The sequence below is a fragment of the Hyla sarda genome, chromosome 1 (genome assembly GCF_029499605.1).
Source record: "Hyla sarda isolate aHylSar1 chromosome 1, aHylSar1.hap1, whole genome shotgun sequence".
Taxonomy (NCBI): Eukaryota; Metazoa; Chordata; class Amphibia; order Anura; family Hylidae; genus Hyla; species Hyla sarda.
The window spans coordinates 535996297-536022762 of NC_079189.1; the positions used below are offsets into that span (position 1 = coordinate 535996297).

The window sequence follows — 26466 nt, forward strand, 5'->3', positions numbered from 1 at the left end:
GACTTCAACGCCAAGTTACGGACAACGGTAGCTTTACTGAGGGTAGACAGTTGGCAAAGTCTATACAGTTCAGCCAGGGCCCAAGGAGGTGACCAGTGACGCAGAGACCTTAAGGGCTTGCTGGGACTTGTAGTAGGACTGGACAATTGAATGCAGACCACGCTGACTTCACAGATGACACTGACTGACAGCAGCTAGGAGATGGATGCCAGAAGATCTCCGGATAGTTTTGAGTAGCCGATAATATGGTGGACCAGACAGCCCATTAACTGCCTGGTCCATGACTCCTTATGTGTCTTTTTCCCCTGATAGGAGATGCAGCTACTATACTGCGCAGCACATCCCGCGGATACATTGTATTCATGCAGTTGTGATTAACTCCTTTACGCAGGTGATGACCGCAGTGTTTTTATTTGTGAACCTTCACCCTTAGGTGGTGATTTCCTTATTCATGCTTCTACTTAGGCCATTTTTTCCCTCCCTTTCTTTATAGGTCACCGGCCATTTGAAAATTAGCACCCCCATAACAAATGGGGTCAGACTGATCAATAGGAGGTTGTTACATTCTATACATTGTTGTATATGGGTGCTGATTGTGGCAACTTGCTGTATATGGGTGCTGATTCATCATTTATATTTTTGGCAACATATTTTTTAATTATTATTATTAGACGTTAAGTTTTAAGCACATCAACTATACTAATTCACTAATCCTGACATAGAAAGCTGAAGGAACTATTAGTCCGACAAAGAAATATTTTTCCCCTTTCCAAAGGTAGGAGATAGGTGTCTTATCGCGGGCGGTTCAACCAATGGGACCCCCACGATTTTCCCTATGGCGCTCAAGCTCTCCTCACTCATGGAGTGGGAGTCAGCACACGCTCAATACATCTCTATGGGAGTTTGTGTATCTCTGATAAATTGTGGGTGTGTGCCGACCCCCGATCTGAGCACAAGAAGAGCCGGAGTGCTGTACAGGAGATTGCGGGAGGTCCCAGTTATCAGACCCTCAGCAATAAAACACCTATCTCCTATTCTTTGGATAGGGGATACATTTTCCTACGTGGGACTTTTCCTTTAATTAGTTTTTGGAGTATCTGCAAAAACTGGAGTACCTAGAGAAAATTGATGCAAACAAGGGGGAGAACATACAAACTTCATGCACTTATAGCCCTAGGTTAATTTCAAACCCCAAACTTCTGTGAGTTGCTGCCCATGATTTGGTAGAACCCCATTATGTAGTACTTACCAATCTCCTTGAGGGTAAAGTGGTATACATGCGATGTAGAATTCTCACTAACGAGACGGACTGAATAATTTGACTGTACAGACACGTGCTCTTTGTTGAAGAAGCAGCTGTTATCTCCGCCAGACGTGGGGTCAGGACAGTCCCTCCAATGTATGTCACTTTGGGAAAGAAAACGCAATGATATTATCTAACCACTGGCTGCTATTACAGCCTCCAAATCTATAATGCATGGAGTAATAGAATACAGGGAGGATACATAAAACACAAGAAGCAAAGACATATAAACAGCAATGTCAATAAAATACCTTGTTCTATACTGCAGTTTTACATGGTCTGTTCTGTTGTTGAAACCATCATAACTCCAGTAGCAGGTAAACATTTCCATCTGCGGGGAGCGGCACTTTATTATTTTTGGCCATCCAGTTACTGTAACATAAAAGATAAAAATATATATTTAATAAAAATGAAGCTGAAACGGATGTACAATGTGTAGCTAAAGAAATAGAACTCAAACTTGACAGGTGACTTGTTGGACCATAAGGGTCCCACACACTGTTATTGGCTCTTGTCTAGGCCTTGTCCATCCCAGTTTCCACTGGTTCTCAAAGGACATTATTAGATCACCTCTAACATACAATGAGAAAAACTAATTCTGGTTGGTTGTTATGGGTAATTTCTCCACCCAGGGCCAGCCTTGCGGTATATAGCCCATATGATGGCACAGTGTGCATCAGTTACCCCTGCTGAAGGGGCATTTCTCATTGCCTTAATCTTATTACCACCATATTTATAGGATGATTTGACTTTATTTTGACCCATTATAGGACAGTATTTTAGATTTTTTACATTTTCACAAAATATTTTGCCTAAATAAGCTTTTCTCTTTGTGTCTGCTATTATTTTCCCTGTCATCTTATCTGTGTTTTAAGAATAATCAGCCAATGAATACAGAAATCTATGGGACACTAAATTGTAGTCCACAATACAAACATATTTACTAGTTCTTAAAGGGGTATTCCAGGAAAAAACTATTTTTATATATATATATCAACTGGCTCCAGAAAGTTAAACAGATTTGTAAATGACTTCTATTAAAAAAATCTTAATCCTTTCAGTATTTATGAGCTTCTGAAGTTAAGGTTGTTCTTTTCTGTCTAAGTCCTCTCTGATGACACCTGTCTCGGGAAACGCCCAGTTTAGAAGAGGTTTGCTATGGGGATTTGCTTCTAAACTGGGCGTTTCCCGAGACAGAAGTCAGAGAGGATTTAGACAGAAAAGAACAACCTTAACTTCAGAAGCTCATAAGTACTGAAAGAATTCATAATTTTTTATAGAAGTTATTTACAAATCTGTTTAACTTTCTGGAGCCAGTTGATATATAAAATTTTTTTTTTTTCCTGGAATACCCCTTTAAGGTTAGAACACAATATAGTGTGCACACCCTATAGTTCCGAGCTCTGTCAAGCTCTGCAATACAACTCTAGATATACACCTATAGGGCTATGATGCTAGACTAAACTCTATCTGCTTGCTGGTAGTAGAAAGAAAGCAACGCCCTGAAGGGGCGTTCCTTTCTTTCTACTACCAGCAAGCAGATAGTGTTCAGTCTAACACCAAAGCCTAAACTGCAGACCAGTCTACTTATTTCCTGTACAGATCTTGTTGATGCGACTATAAGATCTCATCCAAAAACTGTTTTTATCCTTTCTATGACAAAAAGGGAAATGCAATATACATATTGCCTGTACTGACTTGACAGATCACTGCTGTGCAAAGAGCAACTGCACAACTGTGATTGGGCAGAGCGCTTTATGACTACTCTGCCCTATTTCTTAGGGAGTGGCCAAAGAGGTCTAATGCTGTCCGGCCCCTGACTGCATATTATGAGGGTAGCCTTAGATGTCTGTCATATATTTGACTCTTTCTTTTATTTGATTTCCTTTTTTATTGTGTTTATGCAATTCAATACGGCAAATTGGCATCCATCATTTCTAGCATGCTTTTCTAATGAATATTCCACTTACTTGCTGTGGAGCTACGTTGCAGTAACCTAGCATGGCCACTACACAGTGTACGGAGCTGTTTGCTTCCGACTCTGTTCTCTGTATATGTAGGCAGTGCAGGTCTGGTAAACAGCTGATAAGTGAGGCTGCAATGTATCGGACCCCCCTGATCTAATATTAATAATCCATCCTGAGGATATACCATCCTGGACAACTCCTTTAAGGCCAGTTCTGTCTCTAGCTTGTCTGTACTGCTTTCTATACAAAAAGCTCAACATGTCTGCTTCTGGTTTGTTCCCATTCAGTCCCAAGTGGTAGCCAAGAGTTTCATTATTAGTCGTGTTATCTAATAGTAACTTTTGAGCTCAGTGATCCCAGCTGATTGTCTGAAAAGCTTCCAGGCTGATAGCACTTATTTTAACTTGTATTTATTAACACATTTAATTTTTGTATAAGAAAACTGAATTATTTTACTCCTCAAGAAAATCTATTTGAGCTTTGCCCCGTTTTTTTTTTTTTTTTCTAGTGAACAGCATGTTTCAGGGACTGATCAATGAACAAAACCTTTAAGTTACTATTGCACCAATTCATTTATTTTATTTTTTTAATGGTTTTATGTTGTACACAATGGCTTAGGAGGCAAGTATGTCTGGTCACCATGGCAGCTGGATGCCATATAATCCATATAGCCTATTTAAGTAGACATGGTCCTCCAGATCATGGCCTGATTGCCATCTTATCACAGGTCAGGTCCAGTGGCATTCTGTCTCTGGTTTAAAACCGTAAAATCAACTATGCAACATGATGATTCCTGGGCTGCTTAAAATGATCTATCTATTTAAACCCAGCCATGTTTCATAGTCATTGCCTGAGTGTCAGCATACAGTTCACATGGCAGTACCTGAACTGGCTCAGTCTGGCCTCTGTTCCTGTGGACATTGGTGTAAAGCACTTTTTTTCTGGTACCTTTCTTGTGGTTTCTTGTCTTGTTTTCATGGTGCTGACCTCAGCCTTATTTCCTGACTATGCTCTATCTTTGGCCTTTGAAAATTATTACTTGTACTCTTGGGGGTGAAACTTATCATTCTCTGTGTCAATCAAGCTCCCCCCCCCCTCACATACACACACATTTGCCTGGGTGTACATCATGTGTTCTTCCCCCACATTTATTCATTTATTAAAGGGGTGTATGTTCTTCATAAATAGCAAAGTAATTTAGGTGTAGACAAGTGTAGTCCGGGCTGGTGTGGCTTTGTGGTAAAGCGTTGTTCTGTGCCTTTTAACAAAAGTTGCACATAATAAATTCAAGACCACTGCACACACTTACCTAAAAATCCTCAAACCATAGATGCTTTGTAAAATGAAAAGTCGCAAAAACATTGTGCAAAACCACACTAATTCTGTTATAGGTTTTTGTTCTAGGAACCTCCTAGAACCTTCCAGTTTGAGATATTTCTTGGTTCTGACACTGGCCCACTGTATCATGGCCTGTCTCCAAGGCCGGATCATCATTGGCGCTCATGGAGCGCCTGCTCCAGGCCCCGTGCCCGCAGGGGGCCCCAATCACATTCGGGACATCCCTGTGTCCCGAAAAATCTTTTCAGGACACAAGGATGTCCTTGTTACCTCTCTGTGGCCCAGCGTTATCTTTAAAAACGTCAATGTGGGGGAACTGTACTGCACCCCTAATGAGCAGGGACTTATACTGCACACCTAATGTGGGGAACTTTACTGCACCTAATGTGCGGGAACTGTACTGCACCTAATGTGGGGGAACTGTACTGCACCTAATGTGGGGGAACTGTACTGCACCTAATGTGGGGGAACTGTACTGCACCTAATGTGGGGGAACTGTACTGCACCTAATGTGGGGGAACTGTACTGCACCTAATGTGGGGGAACTACAACCTAATGTGGGGGAACTATACTGCATCTAATGTGGGGGAACTGTCGGGGGGTTGGCAGCCTTAATCTGGCCCTGCCTGTCTCTGGAACCACTTTCTTCTATCTCTTATTTTAAATTTAAGGGTCTGCTCCTCAGTGTTCCTTGTTCCAGGTCCTGCATAGTTCCACTTTTGTGTCCCCACTTACATCCTGTGTTTACTCTCCAGTCCAGTGACCATGTTTCAGTGCTATAACCACACTTTGTTCCAGTCTAATGGGGATCATACCTCCATGCAAGAATGAAAACCAGAGGATCCCAAAGATTCTGCACCCAAGTCTGGCTAGCACAAAACTGAATGCACAAGAAATCACAAGAAATGTAACAGCTGCAGGAAATCTGGATGAAATTAGGGCAGAAGTGATTAAGAAAGCCCCATATAAATCTATGACTCTCTATTCTGGATATAAATGACTTGGCAACTACATACAGCGGAATGGACCCAGTTATGCATTCTGGAAACCCAACAGTATGGTTATTGCTGAACAATCTAAACTCCAAGGGATTCATGAAGATTTATGATCACGTTGCATCTGGTGCAGGGTAAACAAGCTGATTCATAACAGTTATGAGAATTCTTTTTTTGTTACTTTAGGTAAAGTTGTATGTGCCAGGATAGGCTATTTTAGAAGCTCTACGAACAAAACCTTAGATAAATAAAACCTTTTAACAGGAACGTTTGAAACCTTAAAGGGGTACTCTGGTGGAAAACATTTTTTTTAATCAACTGGTGCCAGAAAGTTAAGCTGATTTGTAAAGTATTTCTATTTAAAAATCTTAATCCTTCCAGTACTTATCAGCTGCTATATGCTCCACAGGAAGTTCTTTTCTTTTTTAATTTCTTTTCTGTCTGACCACAGTGCTTTCTGCTGACAACTTTGTCCATGTCAGGAACTGTCCAGAGCAGGAGTGGTTTGCTATGGGAATTTGCTCCTACTCTGGACAGTTCCTGACATTGACAGAGGTGTCAGCAGAGAGCACTGTGGTCAGACAGAAAAGAAATTCAAAAAGTAAAGAACTTCCTCTGTAGTATACAGCAGCTGATTAGTCCTCGTAGAATTAATATTTTTAAATAGAAGTAATTTACAAATCTGTTTAACTTTCTGGAGCCAGTTGATTTAAAAAAAAAAATGTTTTTCACCGGATTACCCCCACACCTAAAAAAAAAAGAGCTGTATAGAATGTGGCTCCAGCCTATACTTGGATTTCATGGTCAGTCATTTAAACAACTGTCAAGTAATATACATTTTTTTTCCTGTCTATTACAGTTGATCATTGGTGTAGTTGGTTACACATGCCCAATAGCTTATTCCTACCACCCAGATCTTCTTTCACACGCGAAGAACGTTAAATACTATTTTCATTAATGTCACCCATACTACAAGCTTGTGCTGTGATACTGAAGTTTGATTCTCTTTACTCATAGGACAATTGTCTTTTCAAGGAGTTGAGGGGCTTTAAAAATTAAAAACAAAACTCACCTATCCCATTGCCATTTCTGCTGCTACAAAAGTACCTGGTACTTGATGCTCTCCGCTTTTTCTTACACATGATAGTGCATGAAATGTCAACATTGATGACTTTGCCTCAGCCAGTGACTGGCTAACCGGTCATTTCTTGCACTGTCAGAGGAAGCAGAGAGCAGCAGGGACCAGGCGGTGTTGAATAGCAGCAGCAGGGGGATTGGGGCAGGTAAGTATCTTTTGTTTTTCATCTTTGAACCCTAAAAATTGCCTTCCTGGAACACCCCTTTAATGTGATGATTATTATTTAACAAAAGGCATAGGACTTTCTTCTTAAAAAACATATTTCATTTTACAGACACATTAGTGCAATGACAGCTCAGAGACTGCTATACACCATGCACTGTGAGTTTCGGTGAGATTGGCGTATGTACCAGTGTATGCAGCGTACTGTGAAATTATTTCTATTTCGGTAATGAGTTCTTGGATTCTGTTTTCCTTTGATACCTTCATTTTAATAATGTCTTATTCAGGTATTTTTATTGTGATATAAAATTAGTTATATGAATTATTAAACAGAAATGAAGATAAGCAAACTGGGAAACATCACACTAGTTAAAACAATATGACTACAGATTGTAACAACACAATGAGTCAAGGGCTTATTTTTATGGTAAGTTTTGAGCCTACAATTAAATCTAGTATATTATATATGAAAAAGATCATCCTTAATCTCTGCATAGATATAAAAATAGTTAAGGGAGAGGTATAAGCAGTAGAATGAGAGAAGTGCTCATGCTGCTGTACAGAACACTGGTGAGACCTCACTTGGAGTACTGTGCGCAGCACTGGAGGCCATATCTCCAAAAGGATATACAGTGGGGATCAAAAGTTTGGGCACCCCAGGTAAAAAATGTTATTAATGTGCATAAAGAAGCCAAGGAAAGATGGAAAATCTCCAGAAGTTTGGGCACCCTGCAGAGTTAATATCTTGTACTGCCCCTTTGGCAAGTATCACAGCTTGTAAATAATTTTTGTAGCCAGCCAAGAGTCTTTCAATTCTTGTTTGAGGCATCTTTGCCCATTCTTCCTTACAAAAGTCTTCCAGTTCTTTTTTCTGGGCTGTCTGTCACGCACTGCTCTTTTAAGGTCTATCCATAGGTTTTCAATTATGTTGAGGTCAGGAGATTGTGAGTTTATGCCTCTTGATGTAATCCCCCTTGGATTTCGATGTGTGTTTAGGATCATTATCCATTTTTAGAAGCCATCCTCTCTTTAACTTCAGCTTTTTCACAGATGGCATCAAGTTAGCATCGAAAATTTGCTGAAATTTTATTGAATCCATTTTTCCTTCTACTCGTGAGATGTTCCCTGTGCCACTGGCTGCAATACAACCCCAAAGCATGATTGATCCACCCCCATGCTTAACAGTTGGACAGAGGTTCTTTTCATTAAATTCTGTTCTGCTTCTTCTCCAAACCTTTGCTCATTCTGGCCAAAAAGTAAAATTTTAACCTCATCAGTCCACAGAACTTGTTCCCAAAATGCATCAGGCTTGTCTATATGTTCATTTGCAAAGTTCAAACGCTGATTTTTGTGGTGAGGACGTAGAAGAGGTTTTCTTCTGATGACTCTTCCATAAAGACCATATTTGTACAAGTATCTCTTTATAGTGGAATAGTGTACCACAACTCCAGTGTCTGCCAGATCTTTCTGGAGGGATTGTGCAGTCAAACGTGGGTTTTGCATTGTTTTTCTCACAATACTGCGAGCTGTTCCGTCTGATATTTTTTTTGGTCTTCCAGATCTTTCTTTAACTTCCACTGTTCCTGATGATTGCCATTTCTTTATTACATTTCGAACAGAGGATATGGACATCTGAAAATGTTTTGCTATCTTCTTATAGCCTTCTCCAGCTTTGTGAGCGTCAACTATTTTCAGTTTCAGATTTCTAGACAACTGCTTAAAAGAACCCATGGTGCTGATTGTTGGGGCAAGGTCAGATGAGTCTGGGCATTTAAAACCTTTGAGATTGACATCACCTGGTCTTCCCAGATGATGATTGAGAACAATCCATGACACTGGCAGGTCTCAGCTTTGCAAAGGAGGCAGTGCATGCTATAAATTCTGCAGGGTGCCCAAACTTTTGCAGATGCCATTTTTTTGTTTTCTGTTATTTTGAAAGTGTAAATGATGGAAATAAAATCTAACTTTTGTTGACATATTATAGGAATGTCTAATCTGTAATTTGATGCCTTTTGGAGATTTTTCTATCTTTCCTTGGCTTCTTTATGCACATTAATACAAATTTTTACCTGGGGTGCCCAATCTTTAAATCCCCACTGTAGATACTCTAGAGTTCAGAGAAGAGCTACTAAACTAGTACATGGATTGCAGGATAAAACTTACCAGGAAAGGTTAAAGGACCTTAACATGTATAGCTTGGAAGAAAGAAGAGACAGAGGGGATATGATAGAAACTTTTAAATACATAAAGGGAATCAACACGGTAAAGGAGGAGAGGAGATTTAAAAGAAGAAAAACTACCACAATAGGACATGGTTTAAATTAGAGGGGAAAAGGTTTCTGCAGTAATATCAGGAAGTATTACTTTACTGAGAGAGTAGTGGATACATGGAATAGCCTTCCTGAAGAAGTGGTCGCTGCAAATACAGTGAAGGAGATTAAACATGCATGGGATAAGCATAAGGCTATCCTTCATACAAGATAGGGCCCGGGACTATTGATAGTATTCAGATTATTGGGCAGACTAGATGGGCCAAATGGTTTTTATCTGCAGACACATTCGATGTTTCTATGTTTCTAAGCAAGAAAACAGCAATGCAGTCTATACTGAAACTGTGAAGGCAGTACACAGGAAGGGAGAAGGCGAGAGATGAGCCAGGCCATCCCTGCCAAGAATATTCCAAGTTGGACGCATTCCAAAAGGGAAAGAATGCTCGGGCCTTCATTTAAGGGAGTTCACTGTTTACTGACTATGTAAACAATGAGTTATTGACCTTCATACACAGAATCCCTTCTCTCCGACTGTGGTGGAAAAACACAGCAATAAGCTCTAGTATTACATTGGGGTACTATCAGGCAAACATTAAAATTGGACAGAATCTCCAAACCGTGTTCTGGCTCGACATATCAGCTCCTAACCAATGTGCTTCCAAACACAAGAGCATACAGGATAGAATATGGTGATCCTATATGGAGAAGCATGGTGGGATTTAGGAAGGTGGTGAAGGTGCTGCTACTTCTGTTTCTGAAGAGTGATGGCTTCACTAGGTGTCGTATCATAGATCAAAAAGCCATATTTGCTGCTCACAGTCAAAATTCCTCTTCAGCAAAATTATCATTAAAAAAAACAAAAAACTGTAAATTTAAAAAAAATTTCAGAGTGAAAAAAGAAGTGATATGTCACTATTCTGTGCAGTTCTGCCTGGTAGCTCCCATTAAAACCAATTGATGCTTTGAATACCTGTATGAAAATCCGCTCCAAAATTTGCATGGCAGATTCTGTGCAGATTTTAAGGTATAATCTGTACCAGGGCAGCGCAATAGCAGGGCGGGGGCATCCCTGAGGCTACCATTAATGTCTGTGGGTGCTTCAATATTAAAACTTTAAAAAAAACATTGTAAGCATAACATGGCCAGGACAGATTTTCAATCAGTGACAGCAAGCAGAGATTAGCCATAACTGAGCAGGTTGCTCCACATATTCAGGTGAAATAATTCTTTCTAGTGTTATTGAAGCAGATAACTACACTCCCCCTCCATCTTTATAGTAAGTGTGTAAAATGTATAAGACAATTATGGGGAAGTGAGCCGAGCTCCGGGTTCTGCGGTTACTGATTGTACCCACTTATCACAGGGCCCTTCACCACAGTGGCTGATGACAGCTTTGTCAAGGTCTGTGAACAGAACAGATGTATCAGACTTGTAATGTTATCTGTGATGAAATGCTGGAGCCTGTGTGACCCTCTTCATTTTTCAGGGACTAAAAGTAGCATCAAGAATGTTCTCTGTATTTCTGATTCTGAAAAAGAACATTTCATCAGGTGCAACCCTAGAAGATTGTTCTATTACTGTTTTACTCCAAGGTCCGCATAGCAATCCTTTAAGGTGGAGGGTGGCGTCACTTATCACCTATGTTATGTTTGTTGCCCAAAATAAAAGATATGCAAAGCAGCACTTAGAGCACTTTTCCAAGTAGCTTTCTCTTAAAATCAGTGTTTCACTTCAACTAGGAGTCTTGGAAACTGACTGGGAATATAAACTAGAACCAAAAATACCCAACTGCAGACAGCTGTTTCATAGTCCTACCCTTGTCCTTAAAGAAAAGGATATTGGCTGGCTAGTGAGAAGCTTATTTTTATGAAAAAGCATTACCACATTTTCCCCACTATGATAGGCTTCTTACTAGCTAGCCAGCACCCTGCCCTGTACTAACCCCAAAACAGCTGTCTACATATGGGTACTCTTTCCTTCTGGAGAGATTTCTGGTTTGGCATACATTCCCAGTGAGATACCATGACTCCTAGTTGGAATGAAACACTGATTTTAAGGTAAAGCCACTTGGAACATGTGGTGTGAGAGCTGCTTAGCATGTACCCCAACTCCACATATTTCCAGTGAAGTGCTAATGGGCTAGAAATCTCCATACATCTTAAAGGGGTACTGCGGTGGAAAACTTTTTTTTTTTCTTTTAAATCAACTGGTGCCAGATAGCTAAACAGATTTGTAAAATCATAATCCTTCGTGTACTTATCAGCTGCTGTATGCTCCACAGGAAGTTCTTTTCTTTTTGAATTTCTTTTCTGTCTGACCACAGTGCTCTCTGCTGACACCTCTGTCCATGTCAGGAACTGTCCAGAGCAGGAACAAATCCCCACTGTTCTGGACAGTTCCTGATATGGACAGAGGTGTCAGCAGAGGGCACTGTGGTCAGACAGAAAAGAAATCCAAAAAGAAAAGAACGTCCTCTGTAGTATACAGCAGCTGATAAGTACTGGAAGGATTAACATTTTTGAACAGAAGCAACTTACAAATCTGTTTAACTTGCTGGAGCCAGTTGATTTAAAAAAAAAAAACATTGTTTTCCATCAGAGTACCCTTTTAATAAAGCTCTCCTCAAGGAGAAACATTACCCTTTGGTTACCCAAAAGGCCAGCTAAGATTTAAAGGGGTATTCCAGGCAAAAACTTTTTTTTATATATCAACTGGCTCCGGAAAGTTAAACAGATTTGTAAATTACTTCTATTAAAAAATCTTAATCCTTCCAATAGTTATTAGCTTCTGAAGTTGAGTTGCTGTTTTCTGTCTAACTTCTTTCTGATAACTCACATCCCAGGAGCTGTTCAGCTCCTATGGGGATATTCTCCCATCATGCAAGGGATATTCTCCCATCATGCACAGCTCCCGGGACGTGACATCATCATTGAGCAGTTAGACAGAAAACTTCAGAAGCTAATAACTATTGGAAGGATTAAGATTTTTTAATACAAGTAATTTACAAATCTGTTTAACTTTCCGGAGCCAGTTGATATATATATAAAAAAAAGTTTCTGCCTGGAATACCCCTTTAAAAAGTCTATCCTCTAGGGACTGTGATGAGGCAGAGAAGGACCTCCAAGATGGGAAGAAATCCTGTATGTGCCATAGCATTTGCACATACTTTACTCTTGAATCGTCTCTCAAAGAGGACTGGTTTTAGGAAAATGTACCCCTTAATGGGTGGACATCTCTGGTGGGTGATCCCACACAGACTAGGATTGGACAAATCGTTAGTAAATAAGGATTTAGAAATTAGAAGGTATGTTTTTTTGCTGTATATTTTTTCTTCTCCTCTGTAACTCTTCCAGGAGGAGGATGAAGAAGAAGAGAGAAATAGCTTATGTTCCCTTCAAAATTGCCCTAGATCCCTTTAAAACAACAGTATATAGTAGTGTTTTCCTTATGTTTCCTTTAAAATAGCCCTAGTTCCCTTTAAAACAACAGTATATAGTAGTGTTTTCCAACCAGGGTGCCTCCAGCTGTTGCAAAACTACAACTCCCAGCATGCCCGGACAGCCTTCGGCTGTCCGGGCATGCTGGAAGTTGTAGTTTTGCAACAGCTGGAGGCACCCTGGTTGGAAAACACTACTATATACTGTTAACTGTTGGCAGAGAAGGTGCAGCTGAGAGGCAGCCAAGACACCTTCTTCAGCTGACAGTGGAACATATGTGTCAGATTAGTCTCTTTTAGCTGTCAAGGTTCCTTATAATGCAGAGGCTGGATGTCTGTGAATTGTCGCTGACCCTGAACAGCTTTTTCTGCTAGATAATAAGTGGTAACTGCTGAGCTGCAATACTGTCAGATGGCAGAAAGTAATATACCTTTCCTACACAGATGAATGCTGACAAACCACTCCCTGAAATCTCAAAGGGGGGTAAACACTGTGGACTAGAAGCTGTAATGGTGGTTTTTTTTTTTTAGAATATTTTTTTACATAAAAATAATGATTCTTTATTTAGGCTGGGTTCACACTATGTTTTTGCCATACTGTTTTCAATCCGTTTTTCTAAAGAAAACCGTATGGCAAAAAAAAACGGATGGAACAGTATGGAAAAAAGTAAACCGTATGCGTTTTTAAACTAGAATACTGAATACTGTTTAAAAACGCATACGGTTTACTTTTTTCCATACTGTTCCATCCGTTATGGCAAAAACGTAGTGTGAACCCAGCCTTATATAGTGCACACAGATTCCCCAGCGCTGTACACGCAAATTGGTTCTCTATCCCCATTGGGGCTCATTATCTAAATTAAAGGGGAGAACTTTTTTTTTTTTTTTTTAAATCAACTGGTGTCAGAAAGTTAAATAGATTTGTAAATTACTTCTATAAAAAAAAAATCTTAATCCTTCCAGTACTTATTAGCTGCTGAATACTACAGAGGAAATTATTTTCTTTTTGGAGCGCAGAGCTCTCTGCTGACATCATGACCACAGTGCTCTCTGCTGACATCTCTGTCCATTTTAAGAACTGTCCAGAGTAGGAGAAAATCCCCATAGCAAAGATATGCTGCTCTGGACAGTTCCTAAAATAAACAGAGATGTCAGCAGAGAGCACTGTGGTCATGGTGTCAGCGGAGAACTCTGTGTTCCAAAAAGAAAACCATTTACTCTATAGTATACAGACCATAAAAAAGTACAGGAAGGATTAAGATGTTTTAATAGAAGTCATTTACAAATCTGTAACTTTCTGGCACCAGTTGATTTGAAAAAAAAAAAAAAGTTTTCCACGGGAGTACCCCTTTAACATTTCAGTATGTTTTTTTTAGAGTGTAGGAGGAAACCCACACAAACACAGGGAGAACAAACAAACTCACTGCAGATGTTGTCTTTGGTGGGATTTGAACCCAAGACCCCAGAGCTGCAAGGCAACAGTGCTAACCAATGAGCTACAAAAATAAAATTTTCCTGTTTGAGCACATTTTAGCATGTATAATTTTATAAAGCGATGTGCCGAGGGGGCATTTCCTATGTGTCAACAGGAAAGCAGGAAGCTCTTGGCAGAGGTGACCGGCAATGTTGGAACGACACCGTCGAGGGACTGGGGCAAATGAGTACTTTTTTTTTTTTTTTTCATCACTCCCTGAGCTGAAATTAATTCTCTGGACAACTTTTTTTTTTAAAGTAGTACTCCGCTGCTAGACATCTTATTAATATGTCTGATCCCTGGGGGAAGTTACAGCAACGCCCCCTCGTTAGGTGACACCACGCCCCCTCCATTCATGTCTATGGGAGGGGGCATGCCAGCCAACATGCCCCCACTTGGAAATGTAGGAATCTGTTGACAACTGGGGCTTACGATTCTTACTATCAATAAGGTATGTCAAAGATCACATTCACTTCAATTTTGTTGAAATTGGGATTTTGAAAACTTCTATGAAAGTGTTCCTAAATCTTGTACAGAAAACATGTTGGGTTCTCCAGTAAAAAAAAAAACACATGTAAATGTCAGTTCAGGTAATCAAAAATGTGATCGCACATATTACGGAAATAAGGATATGCATATATGATGCTTGTATGAAGAAACCGGCCTACATTTGTAAACTTTAAAGGGGTACTCCGGCTCTGAGACATCTTATCCCCTATCCAAAGGATAGAGGATAAGATGTCTCACCGTGGGGGTCCCGCCGCTGGGTATTTGCCACCCACCTGTTTGAGCTGTACGCCGCGGTGCCAGCTCACAAACAGCCGAGTGGCGACCACGGGCCCGGAGTATCGTGTGTGTAATCCCTTGTGACGTCACCCCCCGCTATGTAAATCTATGGGAGGGGGTGTGACAGGGGGGGAGGATAGGGGATAAGATGTCTCAGGGCCGGAGTACCCCTTTAAAGATAATCAGGTGTTATTGCCCTTACTGCACAGAGCCTAAAACATATCCATCCTGCAGATTACACTAAATAAACAATAATAATGTATTATTATTATCATTATTATTATTAATAACAACAACAACAACAATACAAATTAATTTTTGTGGAAATTTTGAGAAAAATACAATTTGTTTAAAATAATCTAATGTATATAGCCAGAAAAGCCAGTGAAGCTTTATATGGGTATTCCAGGATTTTTTATTTTTATTTGACTATGCTACAGGGGCTGTAAAGTTAATGTAGTTCATAATATAGTGTCTGTACCTGTGTGTGACGGTTTTCTCACAAATCTTATGTGATTTTTACTCCAATATTTATTTTTAGCAGCATACAAAATGACTGTTGTCTCAGATTTTTCCCAACTTGCAATGTGGCCGGGACCTGACCTCACTAGTCAGCTGATGACAGGGAGCCTGTCTGCTTCAATGGGTGGAGCCATCACTTGATGGGAGAGAGATCAATCTGCAACCCTGATTGAAAACCACAGGTCTTTTGAATGGATGCAGCTCATTTATGTTTCAATGGTGAGGTGGCTGATGTGTGAGAGGAAGGAAAATGGATTTATGGGATTTGTAGGCAAAAAAGAAAACTCAAACAGGAAATAACAGTTCACAAAAAGCTAGCCACAGTATTATGGTAATCTCACAACATAGCCATTTAGCCCCAAGACAAGCGCAGATCCTTCCTAAGCATGTCCATTACTGCCTGCCAGGTACGTACTAAAATCACCTTATGGTGGATAACCCCTTTAAGGCTATGATAACAACATCAATTAATAGAAAAGTGTAGGAATTCCAGCACTGGATGGCCTTCAGGGCGGTGCAGGAGTCCCCCAGCGTGCCATGCTGGATAACCAAATACTTCCACTCTCTAGGACACAGCACCAGTCACGAGGTCCGGGTTAAATGCAGTAAAAACAGCTTTATTGCATCAGGGTATTAACATCAATTAATATATATATAGTAGCCTGTATATAAGTCAGATATCTAATAAAAGCCTAAACAGCATGTAGGCAACCTAAACAAGCCACAACAATAAATGTCATTCTTTCCACATCATCATCCGTCATTTATGGGATGAGATATTTGACTGGACTCATGTTTTGCTTTGTGGGTTGCAGGTCTGTAAGTTGCCATCTGTAGTTACTTAGTAGTTACTGGTGGTTTTAGGTTTAGGAGACTGAAGGGAACTATACACCACATGTGCTTTAAATGTCAGGCTCAATCATCATAATCTACCTGTAATGCATTCTGACATTTAAAAGACATTTTATATATATATATTTTGCATAAACAGCAAATAACATGGTTGTAAAGGTTCTAAATGCATCATTGTAATAGCACGTTAACCCTTAGAAAAGTTGGAGCAAATAACTATAAAATCTGAGATTATACTAGTTTCTAATTCATTACTTATTAAGGGTACAGTCCCATGTACCTGTTACGCCGAGCGCTCCGGGTCCCCGCTCCGCCCCGGAGCGCTCGCAGCGTTTACCTGCTCGCAGCGCCCCGGTAAGACCCGCTGACCGGGAGCGCTGCAATAGTGTCCCTAGCAGGGATGCGATCCACGATGCGGGACACGCCCGCTCGCGGTTCGCATCCCAGCCTGCTTACCGGACCCGTTCCCCGTCTGTTCAGTCCCGGCACGCGTGGCTTCGCTCCCTGGGGTGCGCACGCGCCAGCTCTCTGCGATTTAAAAGGCCAGTGCGCCGCTGATTGGCGCCTGGCCCAAATTAGTGAATTCACCTGTGTCCATGCCTATAATACCTCACTTCCCCTTCCCAGCATCGCCGGATCTTGTTGCCATTGTGCCAGTGAAAGCGTTCCTTGTATGTCCCAAGCCAGTGTTCCAGACCTCCTGCCGTTGCCCCTGACTACGATCCTTGCTGCCTGCCCTGACCTTCTGCTACGTCCGACCTTGCTCTTGCCTAATCCCTTGTACCGCGCCTATCTCAGCAGTCAGTCGGGGTTGAGTCACTATCGGGTGGAACGACCTGGGGGTTACCTGCCGCAGCAAGTCCATCCCGCTTTGCGGCGGGCTCTGGTGAATACCAGTAACCCTTTAGACTCCGTTCCCCTGGTACGGCCCACGTCATCACCCAACTGACACAGAGGATCCACCACCAGTATCCTCACAGTACCCGGATCCTGACAGTACCGCTTACGCATCATATTTCACGCTGCGCAAAATCATCTGCAGCGGGAAGTACACTGCATATTCTCAGATGATCATACACACAGGGGTAGCCGGCGGCAGAAGTGCTGTAGTGCAAGTCTTTTTATTTTACTGCTGTCTCTGATCTTTCCCAGCATTCCATGTGGCCAGAGACAATATGCCATAGGTCACATGGTATCCAGGGGGCGTGGCAATGCTGTAGTGGGTGGATAGCAAGTTAGAAGGGATTTACTGAAGTAACGCTATTCTCCCACCCCCTGCAACATAACCACGCCCCCTGGAGGCCATGTGACTTATGACATTATCTCCGGCCACATGGAATACTGGGAAAGGTCAGAGACAGCAGTAACATAAAAAGACTTGTACTACAGCACTTCAGGGTGTTGGTCCTGTGCATGAAAACAAGACAACGCGGCGCACAGAGGTAATAGAAGCAAATTACACAGGATTAGAACTTGTCAATCATGGGCTCAAAAGCTGAAGAGAAATGCTCATAGTCACTTGAACCTGCAGTGGGTTACGTGTGCGCTTTCTCATTTAATTGCAATAAAAAGATTGATCTGATTCTCATTGGAGTGAATCCATCTTCTCCCCTCCATGACGGACATGTGTTTTTTTTTATTTACTAATTTGACTTCCGCTTCACACATAACAAACTGCGGGATTCAAACAGTGCCATTAACTAGCTAAAAAATGAATACAGAAAAATGCACTTTGTGGGGGTGGCGTTTAAAAGCAGCACCTCTTTATACATTAACTCGATATTTTAGCTATCTAAGCTTCACTACTTTACTACAATTCCTAAGATGCTCAATGAGAGGGATTAAGACACCAAGGGAGCCATGCGTGTAGTCACATAGGCGGAGGGAGGAAAAACAGGAGAGACTGGAGAAGAATGTGAGGAGTGGGGAGGAGAAGAGAAGAACTAGTTAAAAAATCCACTTACTGTTTTTGTTTGAAAGTTTTTGACTCAAGAAGAGACTGCCTTCTGGTTAACACAATGACTGCTGTAACAGGTAGGCAGCCACTTAGGTTGGTGTCACAGAGGTATGAGGCTTTATTCACATGGTAGAATTTCCTAGTGGAATCTGCGGCAAAAACTCCACTAGGAAATTCTGTAAAGTTTACTGCACATTGGCCCTGATTTACTATTGTAAACCCGACATGTCTTGCCGGGTTGCGCACTAGATTCTGATGCATCGCGCCAGAAATTCTGTCTATGCCGGAATTGAAAAAACCCGACCAACTCTCCATTTTACTTAGAAAACCCGAAAAAGGGTTGTGGTCATCGGGAAAGGAGGCGTGGGTACCAAAAAGGGGGCATGTCCCAGACATTTTCACAAAAACCCAACATATTTACTAAGGTTTCCACAGAAAATATGGTGGATTTGAGCTGAGGAAAAACCGACAGATCAGAGCATGTGTAAAAAAGCAAAGTGTAGGGAAAGGGGAAAATGTAGGGAAACATAAGTAAATGCCGTAGAAAAATTGTAGGGTATTGAAACCCACAAAGTAAATTGTGTTGAATGGGTATTTCCCTGTCCAATTCCCATGGCGGAATTTCAGCAGTGGAAATTCGGCTTTCTGGATTCTGCACCATTGAACTCCAGGCGGAATCCTATTGAAGTCAACAGGGCTTAGAATTTCAGCTTTGAGCATACAGAAATTCCAGCTAAATTCTGCTCTATTTCCGCTCAAAGGCCATGTGTACATGGCGTAAAATGTACGGAATGTCTGCACGGAAAACGTTTGCCGACATTCTGCACAGTTGAACAATCCAGTGGGTGCTAGGGCCACTCGGAAATGCGTCATCTCAGAGACGGCAATGCATTTCCAAGCAAAATCCTCAAAATGAATAGACAGGTCTATTTTTTGTGGAGCCGGAATCAGGGTAAATGACCCACTCTGCAGGGAGAGGACAATCCTGGCACAAAAATTGCTGAATAGAAAGTAACACCAGTTTCAAATATATAATGCAGTTAGTACAAAACGTTCACAAAGGTAATAACATCAAGATGAAATCAATTCCAAACTATCCAAATATGAGCATACACACTGACATGCATCTATCCAACTATCCTAATGGCTAGCAGGTCAAATCAAGGTAAATGCCAGTCCTAGTACAGTGCATGTGACATGAGAGATGATCGTCTCTAGCTAGTAAAGGTGCAATGGCAGAATGTCCTCATAGCCAGTCCGGGGGGGGGGGGGGGGGGGGGGTAGGCAACAGACCCCACGCGTTCCGCCTTAAACTAGGAAGGCCTTAAACTTGTGAGGTTTCCTTGAGGAGAGAGTTGTAGGTGGATCCAGTATGGCATACTGGGGGATACTCTGCACTGCACTAGAAGCCATCCTGTGCTGACATTTTCCATATTGTTTCTATATATATCTATATAGAAAACTCAACATGTGTGTGTGTATGTTCCAGCATCACGTCCAAACGGCTAAAGATATTAACATGAAACTTGGCACACATGTTACTTATATGTCAACAACAAACATAGGATAGGTTATTAAAACCCTTACTCACCCCCATTTGCCAGGGGAGGGGTTTATGTTTAAAGTCCCATACAAGTCTATGGGAAATATATGTTACTGCATAACTTCCAAACGGCTTGAGATATTTCAATAATACTTGGTCACATGTTACTTATATGTCCACTTAAAATATAGGATAGTTAATTTAACCCTTAACTACCCCCACTTGTGAGGGTCGGGGTTTTTGTTCCCATGCAAATCAATGGGAAATGTATGTTCCCACATAACTTCCGTATGGCTGGAGATATTTCAATACCTGGTACACATATTACGGGTCGGGATGGGAGGTCAGGATAGGAGGTCGGGATAGGAGGACGGGATTGGAGGACGAGATAGGAATACGGGATGGGAGGTCGGGATAGGAGGTCGGGATAGGAGGTCGGGATAGGAGGTCGAGATAGGAGGTCGGGATAGGAGGTCGTGATAGGAGGTCGGGATAGGAGGTCGGGATAGGAGGTCGGGATAGGAGGTCGGGATAGGAGGTCGGGATACGAGGAAGGGATAGGAGGTCGGGATAGGAGGACGGGATAGGAGGTTGGGATAGGAGGTCGGGATAGGAGGATGGGATAGGAGGTCGAGATAGGAGGATGGGATAGGAGGTCGAGATAGGAGGACGGGATAGGAGGTCGTGATAGGAGGACGGGATAGGAGGTCGAGATAGGAGGTCATGATAGAAGGACGGGATAGGAAGACGGGATAAGAGGTCGGGATAGGAGGTCGGGATAGGAGGACGGGATAGATGGACTGGATAGGAAGACGGGATAGGAGGACGGAAAAGGACGGGAAAGGAGGACGGGAAAGGAGGACGGGATAGGAGGATGGGATAGCAGGACGGGATAGGATGACGGGATAAATGGACGGGATAGGAGGACGGGATAGGAGGACGGGATAGGAGGACGGGATAGGAAGACGGGATAGGAGGACGGGAAAGGAGGTCGAAATAGGAGGACGGGAAAGGAGGTTGAGATAGGAGGACGGGAAAGGAGGTCGAGATATGAGGACGGGAAAGGAGGACGGGATAGGAGGACAGGATAGGAGGACAGGATAGGAGGACAGGATAGGAGGTCAGGATATGATGATGGGATAGGAGGTCGGGATATGACAACAATATATGAGGACGGGATATGAAGTCAAAAGCTTCCTCCTTTGTTTATTTTCCTCCCCAACAAGGACTAGGAAGGAAAAACCGGGCAACGCCGGGTACTCAGCTAGTATATATATATGTATAGGTCTGAAGAAGGTCCATAGATGGATGGAAACGTTACTGTTTGTTTTTGGATTGCTATTAAAATATCTACAATTGATTGAGCCTTATTGTGGTCTGTGACGTTTTCTACTATATGATTACGGATTGGGATTCCTACTTTAACACCCAAACATTTCAAGAGTGTGACGTATATCCTATACTTATAATTCCTCAGTGTGAACATACTCTTACTGCTGCAAGTCCCAGCGTGACCATGGGTCTATTGACCCGAACTGACAGCTGTCACTTAGTAGGCAACATGACGATATACATAGCTTTTTTGGAACAGGGACAAAATTCAATTCAGCAACAAGTGATAGACGAAAACTCTCCAATATATATATAACAGTCTAAGGGTATATCCACACTACGCATAATGAACGGAATCTATTCTGCCGGACGCCGCAGCAATACTTGGGCAGTAGGACCGCGCGGCACCGCGCTGTCACCATTGACGGCTATGCAGTGTTCGCGGACTTCCGCACAAAGAATGAACATGTTGTCCGCCGCTGAAATTCCGCAGTGTGAATGGGTCTCGCGGAAACCCATTCACACTGATGTTTATGTTCACAGCACGTAATTACGTAGTGTGAACATTCCCATAAGCGCACAAATAACATGTATAGTGCAGTGTCTGAAAATACCGTCATACGGTGCTTAAATAATGACGCTTCTAAGGAGCATGGTGGGAGCTTCTAGATAAGGAAACCTATAGGTTCTAGAGGGGAGATTTACCAAAACCTGTATAGTGGAAGAGTGGTGCAGTTGCGTCATAGCAACCAATCAGATCACTTCTTTTATTTTTAAAAAAGAAGCAATCTTCCTCTACACAGGTTTTGATAAATCTCCCCCTAGGTCTCCAAACTGTGGACCTCCAGCTGTAGCAAAACTGCAACTCCCAGCATGCCCGGACAGCCGTTGGCTGTCCGGGCATGCTGGGAGTTGTAGTTTTGCAACACCTGAAGGTCCACAGTTTGGAGTCTACTGCTGTGGGTATTTGCCACTATTACCCTCCCCATAATCCATACACATACAGACCCGACAAAAGAGACCTTATTTTGGACTTCTGTCACAAATACATGTCCTCTAGTGACATTTATACCCACTGGCAGCAGCGAAGACAAGCGCTGGCACAATCATTCATAACTTCTTGAAAAGAATTTCGCAGTAACCTTACACTGGGAATAAAACACGATCTGTACACAATGTGCCGGTCGGTATCCGCAGGGTTAAGTGAGGAAAAGAACTGTTATTATGCATGATTTTTATGCATGGAATGAAGAATAAGACACGAAAAAACGCAAAGGTCATGGGTTTTAATAGGGCAGAAGAGTGGCGTGGGGAGGGGGGGATATATTTGGAATGATATAAATCTTTATTGAAGATGAATTGGAATCCCCAGCAGCATCATTGAAACAGATGGGCATGATATCCACATAGGAGGAGCGACAGACTATCTATTCTTGTTACGGGAATAACCATTGTCTGTGGAGAGTCCCATAGGAATTAAAATAGGATTAATTGTATATTGTAAATGATAGAATTTGAGAGTTATGCACTATTCAGTTTCTATGAGCTGTAGTACCCTGTTATAGCCTGCAGGTGGCACTGTTGCAATACCTGTCAGAGTAACATATTGAATAGTCACATAATTTACAATTTATTACCATAGAATAGAGAGTGGTTTATGAAGCTTTTCTTATGAGACACCTGACGTGGAAGGTATGCCTGTAAAATGCGCAACTTTTCCCCGGGGAGTCTGCAAACCTTCTGTTCACGATAAACATTTCAATACTGGAGCTGCCTACAGGTCGCTGTATCTGTGCTCACATTCATGGCAATGAATGATACATGTGTAATATATTTGATAGCCGCTTTCAAGTAGCCCATGGGAATCTGTTGCCATTCGGATTGAGAGGGTCAATATTATTTTAATGTATTACACAGAAGCTGTGTGATCTTGAGATGTTTGTGTTGTAGATACTGGGGGATAGTGACAAGCTTTTCATTTATGCACACAGAGGGAACAGTAGAGTATTTTGAAGAATTATATAAAATCAACATGCAATATGGCCTGTAATATTATATTACATGTTATCTGCAGCAAGCAACGCATAGTTTCATCCAGAAAAGCTGAGTGATACCTGATAAAAGAACCATGATGTTATGATGAATCCCCACAAAACTGCCTGTGGCAGTACAGGAGGTGCTGAGGGTCGTCCAAAGTGTCTATTATGTAAAGAAGTATCTTACTAGAAAACCTATTCCCTGCGACCCCCCGCAATCTCCTGCATGGGGTTCCAGCTCTCCCGAGCGTGTCAACACCCGCATGAAGCAGCCAACACGCACCCTCCATGTATCACTATGGGAGAGCCACAGATGGCCAAACGGTTCTCCTATAGAGATACAGGGGTGTGTCCGCCGCCGCTTCATGGGGACAGCCGGGACTATGTGCAGGAGATCGTGGGGGGTCCCAGCGGTTGGGCAATCTAAAACTTACCCCCTATCCTTTGACTAGGGGATATGTTTTCTCGCATGACATACAGTATCTCCTTTAATCTGCCACTGTGAGTCCATCATCTGTTACCTATTAAATCAATCTAGAAGATCAGTGTTTCCCAAGGGACATCCTCAAGTTTCCTCAACAGGTTATGTCTTACAGTATTTCCAGGTGATATAATTCTGGTCAGTGAATCAGGCATCACCACAAGTGTTCTCTGTATGGGATATCCCCAAATCCTGACCTGTTGGGGGTACTTGAGCACCGCGCTCGGGTAACACTGCAGTAGATGACAGCCGGTAATACTTACACTCCTTGCTCCTATTTAGGTGAATAATGGTCTGTTCTGGAGTCTGAAATTCGGGGATCTATCTGGGGTCGAAATAAGGCATCTGGTCTGGAGTCTGAGATTAAAGCTCTTGTCTGGGGTCTGGAATTAGGGGTCTTGTCTGGAGTTTAAAACTAGGGGTCTAGTATGGAATCAGAAATGAGGTGTCTGGTCTGAAGTCTGACATTTATTGTTCAGGTTTCTGAACTTTGATGTCTGGTGATAGTGGAAAGTGACGTTTGAAAATTATTTACAAACATATGTTAACTACCCCCCCCCCCCCTTCCTTCTTATCCCCCACTTTCCTCCCACATCTTGTTCCTGTTCCAAACCCTCTGCTATAGAAAGCACTGTCTTTTCTTTTTGTACCATTCTCTTTTGAAAACAATCAAAATAAAATAGAAATTTTAAGTGAAAAGTATTTGCAAACATATGTTAATAAATCCCCCCCTTCCCTTTTACTCTGTAATATCCTCCCACCTCCCCATCGCCTGTTCCAAACATTTTGTTATAGAAGGCAATAGAAAGCTGTTCTTAAATAAATAAATAAATAAATAAATAAAATGAAAAGTATTTACAGACAGAGTGTATGTAGAGAAGAAATAAGGGGTGGCACTCAATAGGGTCTTTATGGTAAAACAAAAATGTTATTTATTTATTTATAATGTTACTTCACCTTTATGTAAAAAGGTACAGCCCACAAGGTTACAGCAGTTTTTTCAGTCACGCATACTTCATCAGATGAAATATGTGTGATGTATGAAACAGCTGTAACCTTTTGGATGTTACCGGTGTCCGTGCTTCCCTGCCTTTTATTATTTAGCAGTAAACTGGTCTGATATATTTGTGTCATAGACGTTGCAGTTAATAAATATAGTAAATTAAACCTCAACCCACACAATTCACTGTTCCTTTACATAAAAGTGAAGTAACATTATAAATAAATACATATTATTTATCTTGTACTGATCCTGAGTTACAGACTACAGTATACCCTACAGCTGCACAGACAACTTGATTGGTTGGCATTAGAAACAGTCAACAACTTTGTCATCAGACATACCCTCTAATTCTTAGCTTAGCTCCTGTAATAAAGTGGGGGAAGTCATTTTCCCCATCTCAGATTACGGTAAACAGTTTAGAGCAGCGATGATTCACACCCTCAGGAGACAAAGATCAGAACAGATACTAAGCCAGCAAGGCATCATGGGAAATTTCAGATTTGAAGCCAACAAGCATCAATCAACTAAGTTAAATGGAATATTATAAAAGATAATTGCATATCTGCATGGGAACAGTTGTGATGACAAAAAGCACTGTTTAAAGTAGTTTAGATTCTGTGAATGGGCAACTCATTGTGGTGGTCAAAAGGGGTACTCCTCCCCAGGCATCTTTTCCCTTATCCGCGATCTCGGCTGCGGCACCCCAGACATCCGGTGCACAGAGTGAAGTTCGCTCCATGCCAGATGACTGGCGATGCCGGGCGGAGGCTCATGATGTCACGCCTATGTCCCCTCAATGCAAGTCGTGATGTCACACGCCCCCTCCCATAGGCTTGCATTGAGGGGCGTGGCCATAACGTCACGAGTGCGGTGCGGCCGTTACATCATGAGCCCCGGCGCTGCACCCAACGCTCTAAACGAATGCCGGGTACAGCAAGGAGATTGTGAGGTCCCCAGCACGGGACCCCCATGATCAGACATCCTATACCCTATCCCTTGGAAAGGGGATAAGATGTCTAGGGGTGGAGTACCCCTTTAAGCAGTCCATCTATAAATGTCTGTTTATTCCTAACTGAATATACACGGGACATTTTGAATGCATGGACGGGATGGAATTGTAAACCTGAACCAGGAGAAAGTGCCCCGTTTCTAAAAATTGCCAAATGACGCACAAGTTAAGTGTTTATCTATAGTTGATAATGGACAATATGAGGTTTATATAACATCTTTCTGGGTATATCTTAATGTTTATTACTCTACCAGTCACTCTCCAGCCCTGTATTACATGAAGTGTATACATTGTAGATTCACTCTGTTAGTATTCCATATTTCCAGGTCTCCCTCCACAAAACGTCACTCCTTCTGGGTACTTGGCCTCAGTTATGATGTACAACGCGTTGACAGACGAAGAGGGATGGAGCCTGGCATCTGTTCTGCGCTGCCTTAACATACCACCCAGATGGCTAACACAAGGATGTATTTTGCACTGGAAAAATATGTCTGTCCACAGAGCAATAAATATTGGAGGAAATGGAAAGGACAAACATTTAAGTTTAAAGGATGGAAAAGAATCTTAAAAAGAATAAGTGGCACATTATCTGTCAAAATTTCTGAAGAGGATTGCCAACTGTTCCACATTACTTTTATCAATGGATCTGTGAGAAATCCACCTCTGATCGAGACCAGACTTTCTATGGTACATATTTAAAGATAACCTGTCATGATCTAGGCCCCCCTCAGGATAAACCACCCCCTGCCTTTATTTTTAATATTGTTTAGTTTTCTACCTTGATACTGCTCTGTACTTTCTGTTCAGTCTCAGTCAGATTCCTCAGTCTCAGTCAGATTCACGGACTGGGAAGGAGCATTCC

General features: G+C 41.9%; 1 protein-coding gene across 6 annotated transcripts in view; it reads right to left on the minus strand.

Annotated features, from left to right (window-relative positions):
- The window catches only part of GHR (growth hormone receptor), a 397172-nt gene that overhangs the window by 42572 nt on the left and 328134 nt on the right, over nt 1–26466 (minus strand). For 5 of the 6 annotated variants that reach the window (XM_056540836.1, XM_056540829.1, XM_056540822.1 and 2 more), the window contains 2 exons: nt 1555–1675; nt 1250–1407 (listed from right to left, as the gene is read on the minus strand). In XM_056540836.1, the coding sequence (XP_056396811.1) occupies nt 1250–1407; nt 1555–1675 (279 nt within the window). Of the gene's footprint in view, nt 1–1249; nt 1408–1554; nt 1676–26382; nt 26424–26466 lie in introns of those variants that run through there. The other variant, XM_056540846.1, reaches the window with a different exon arrangement.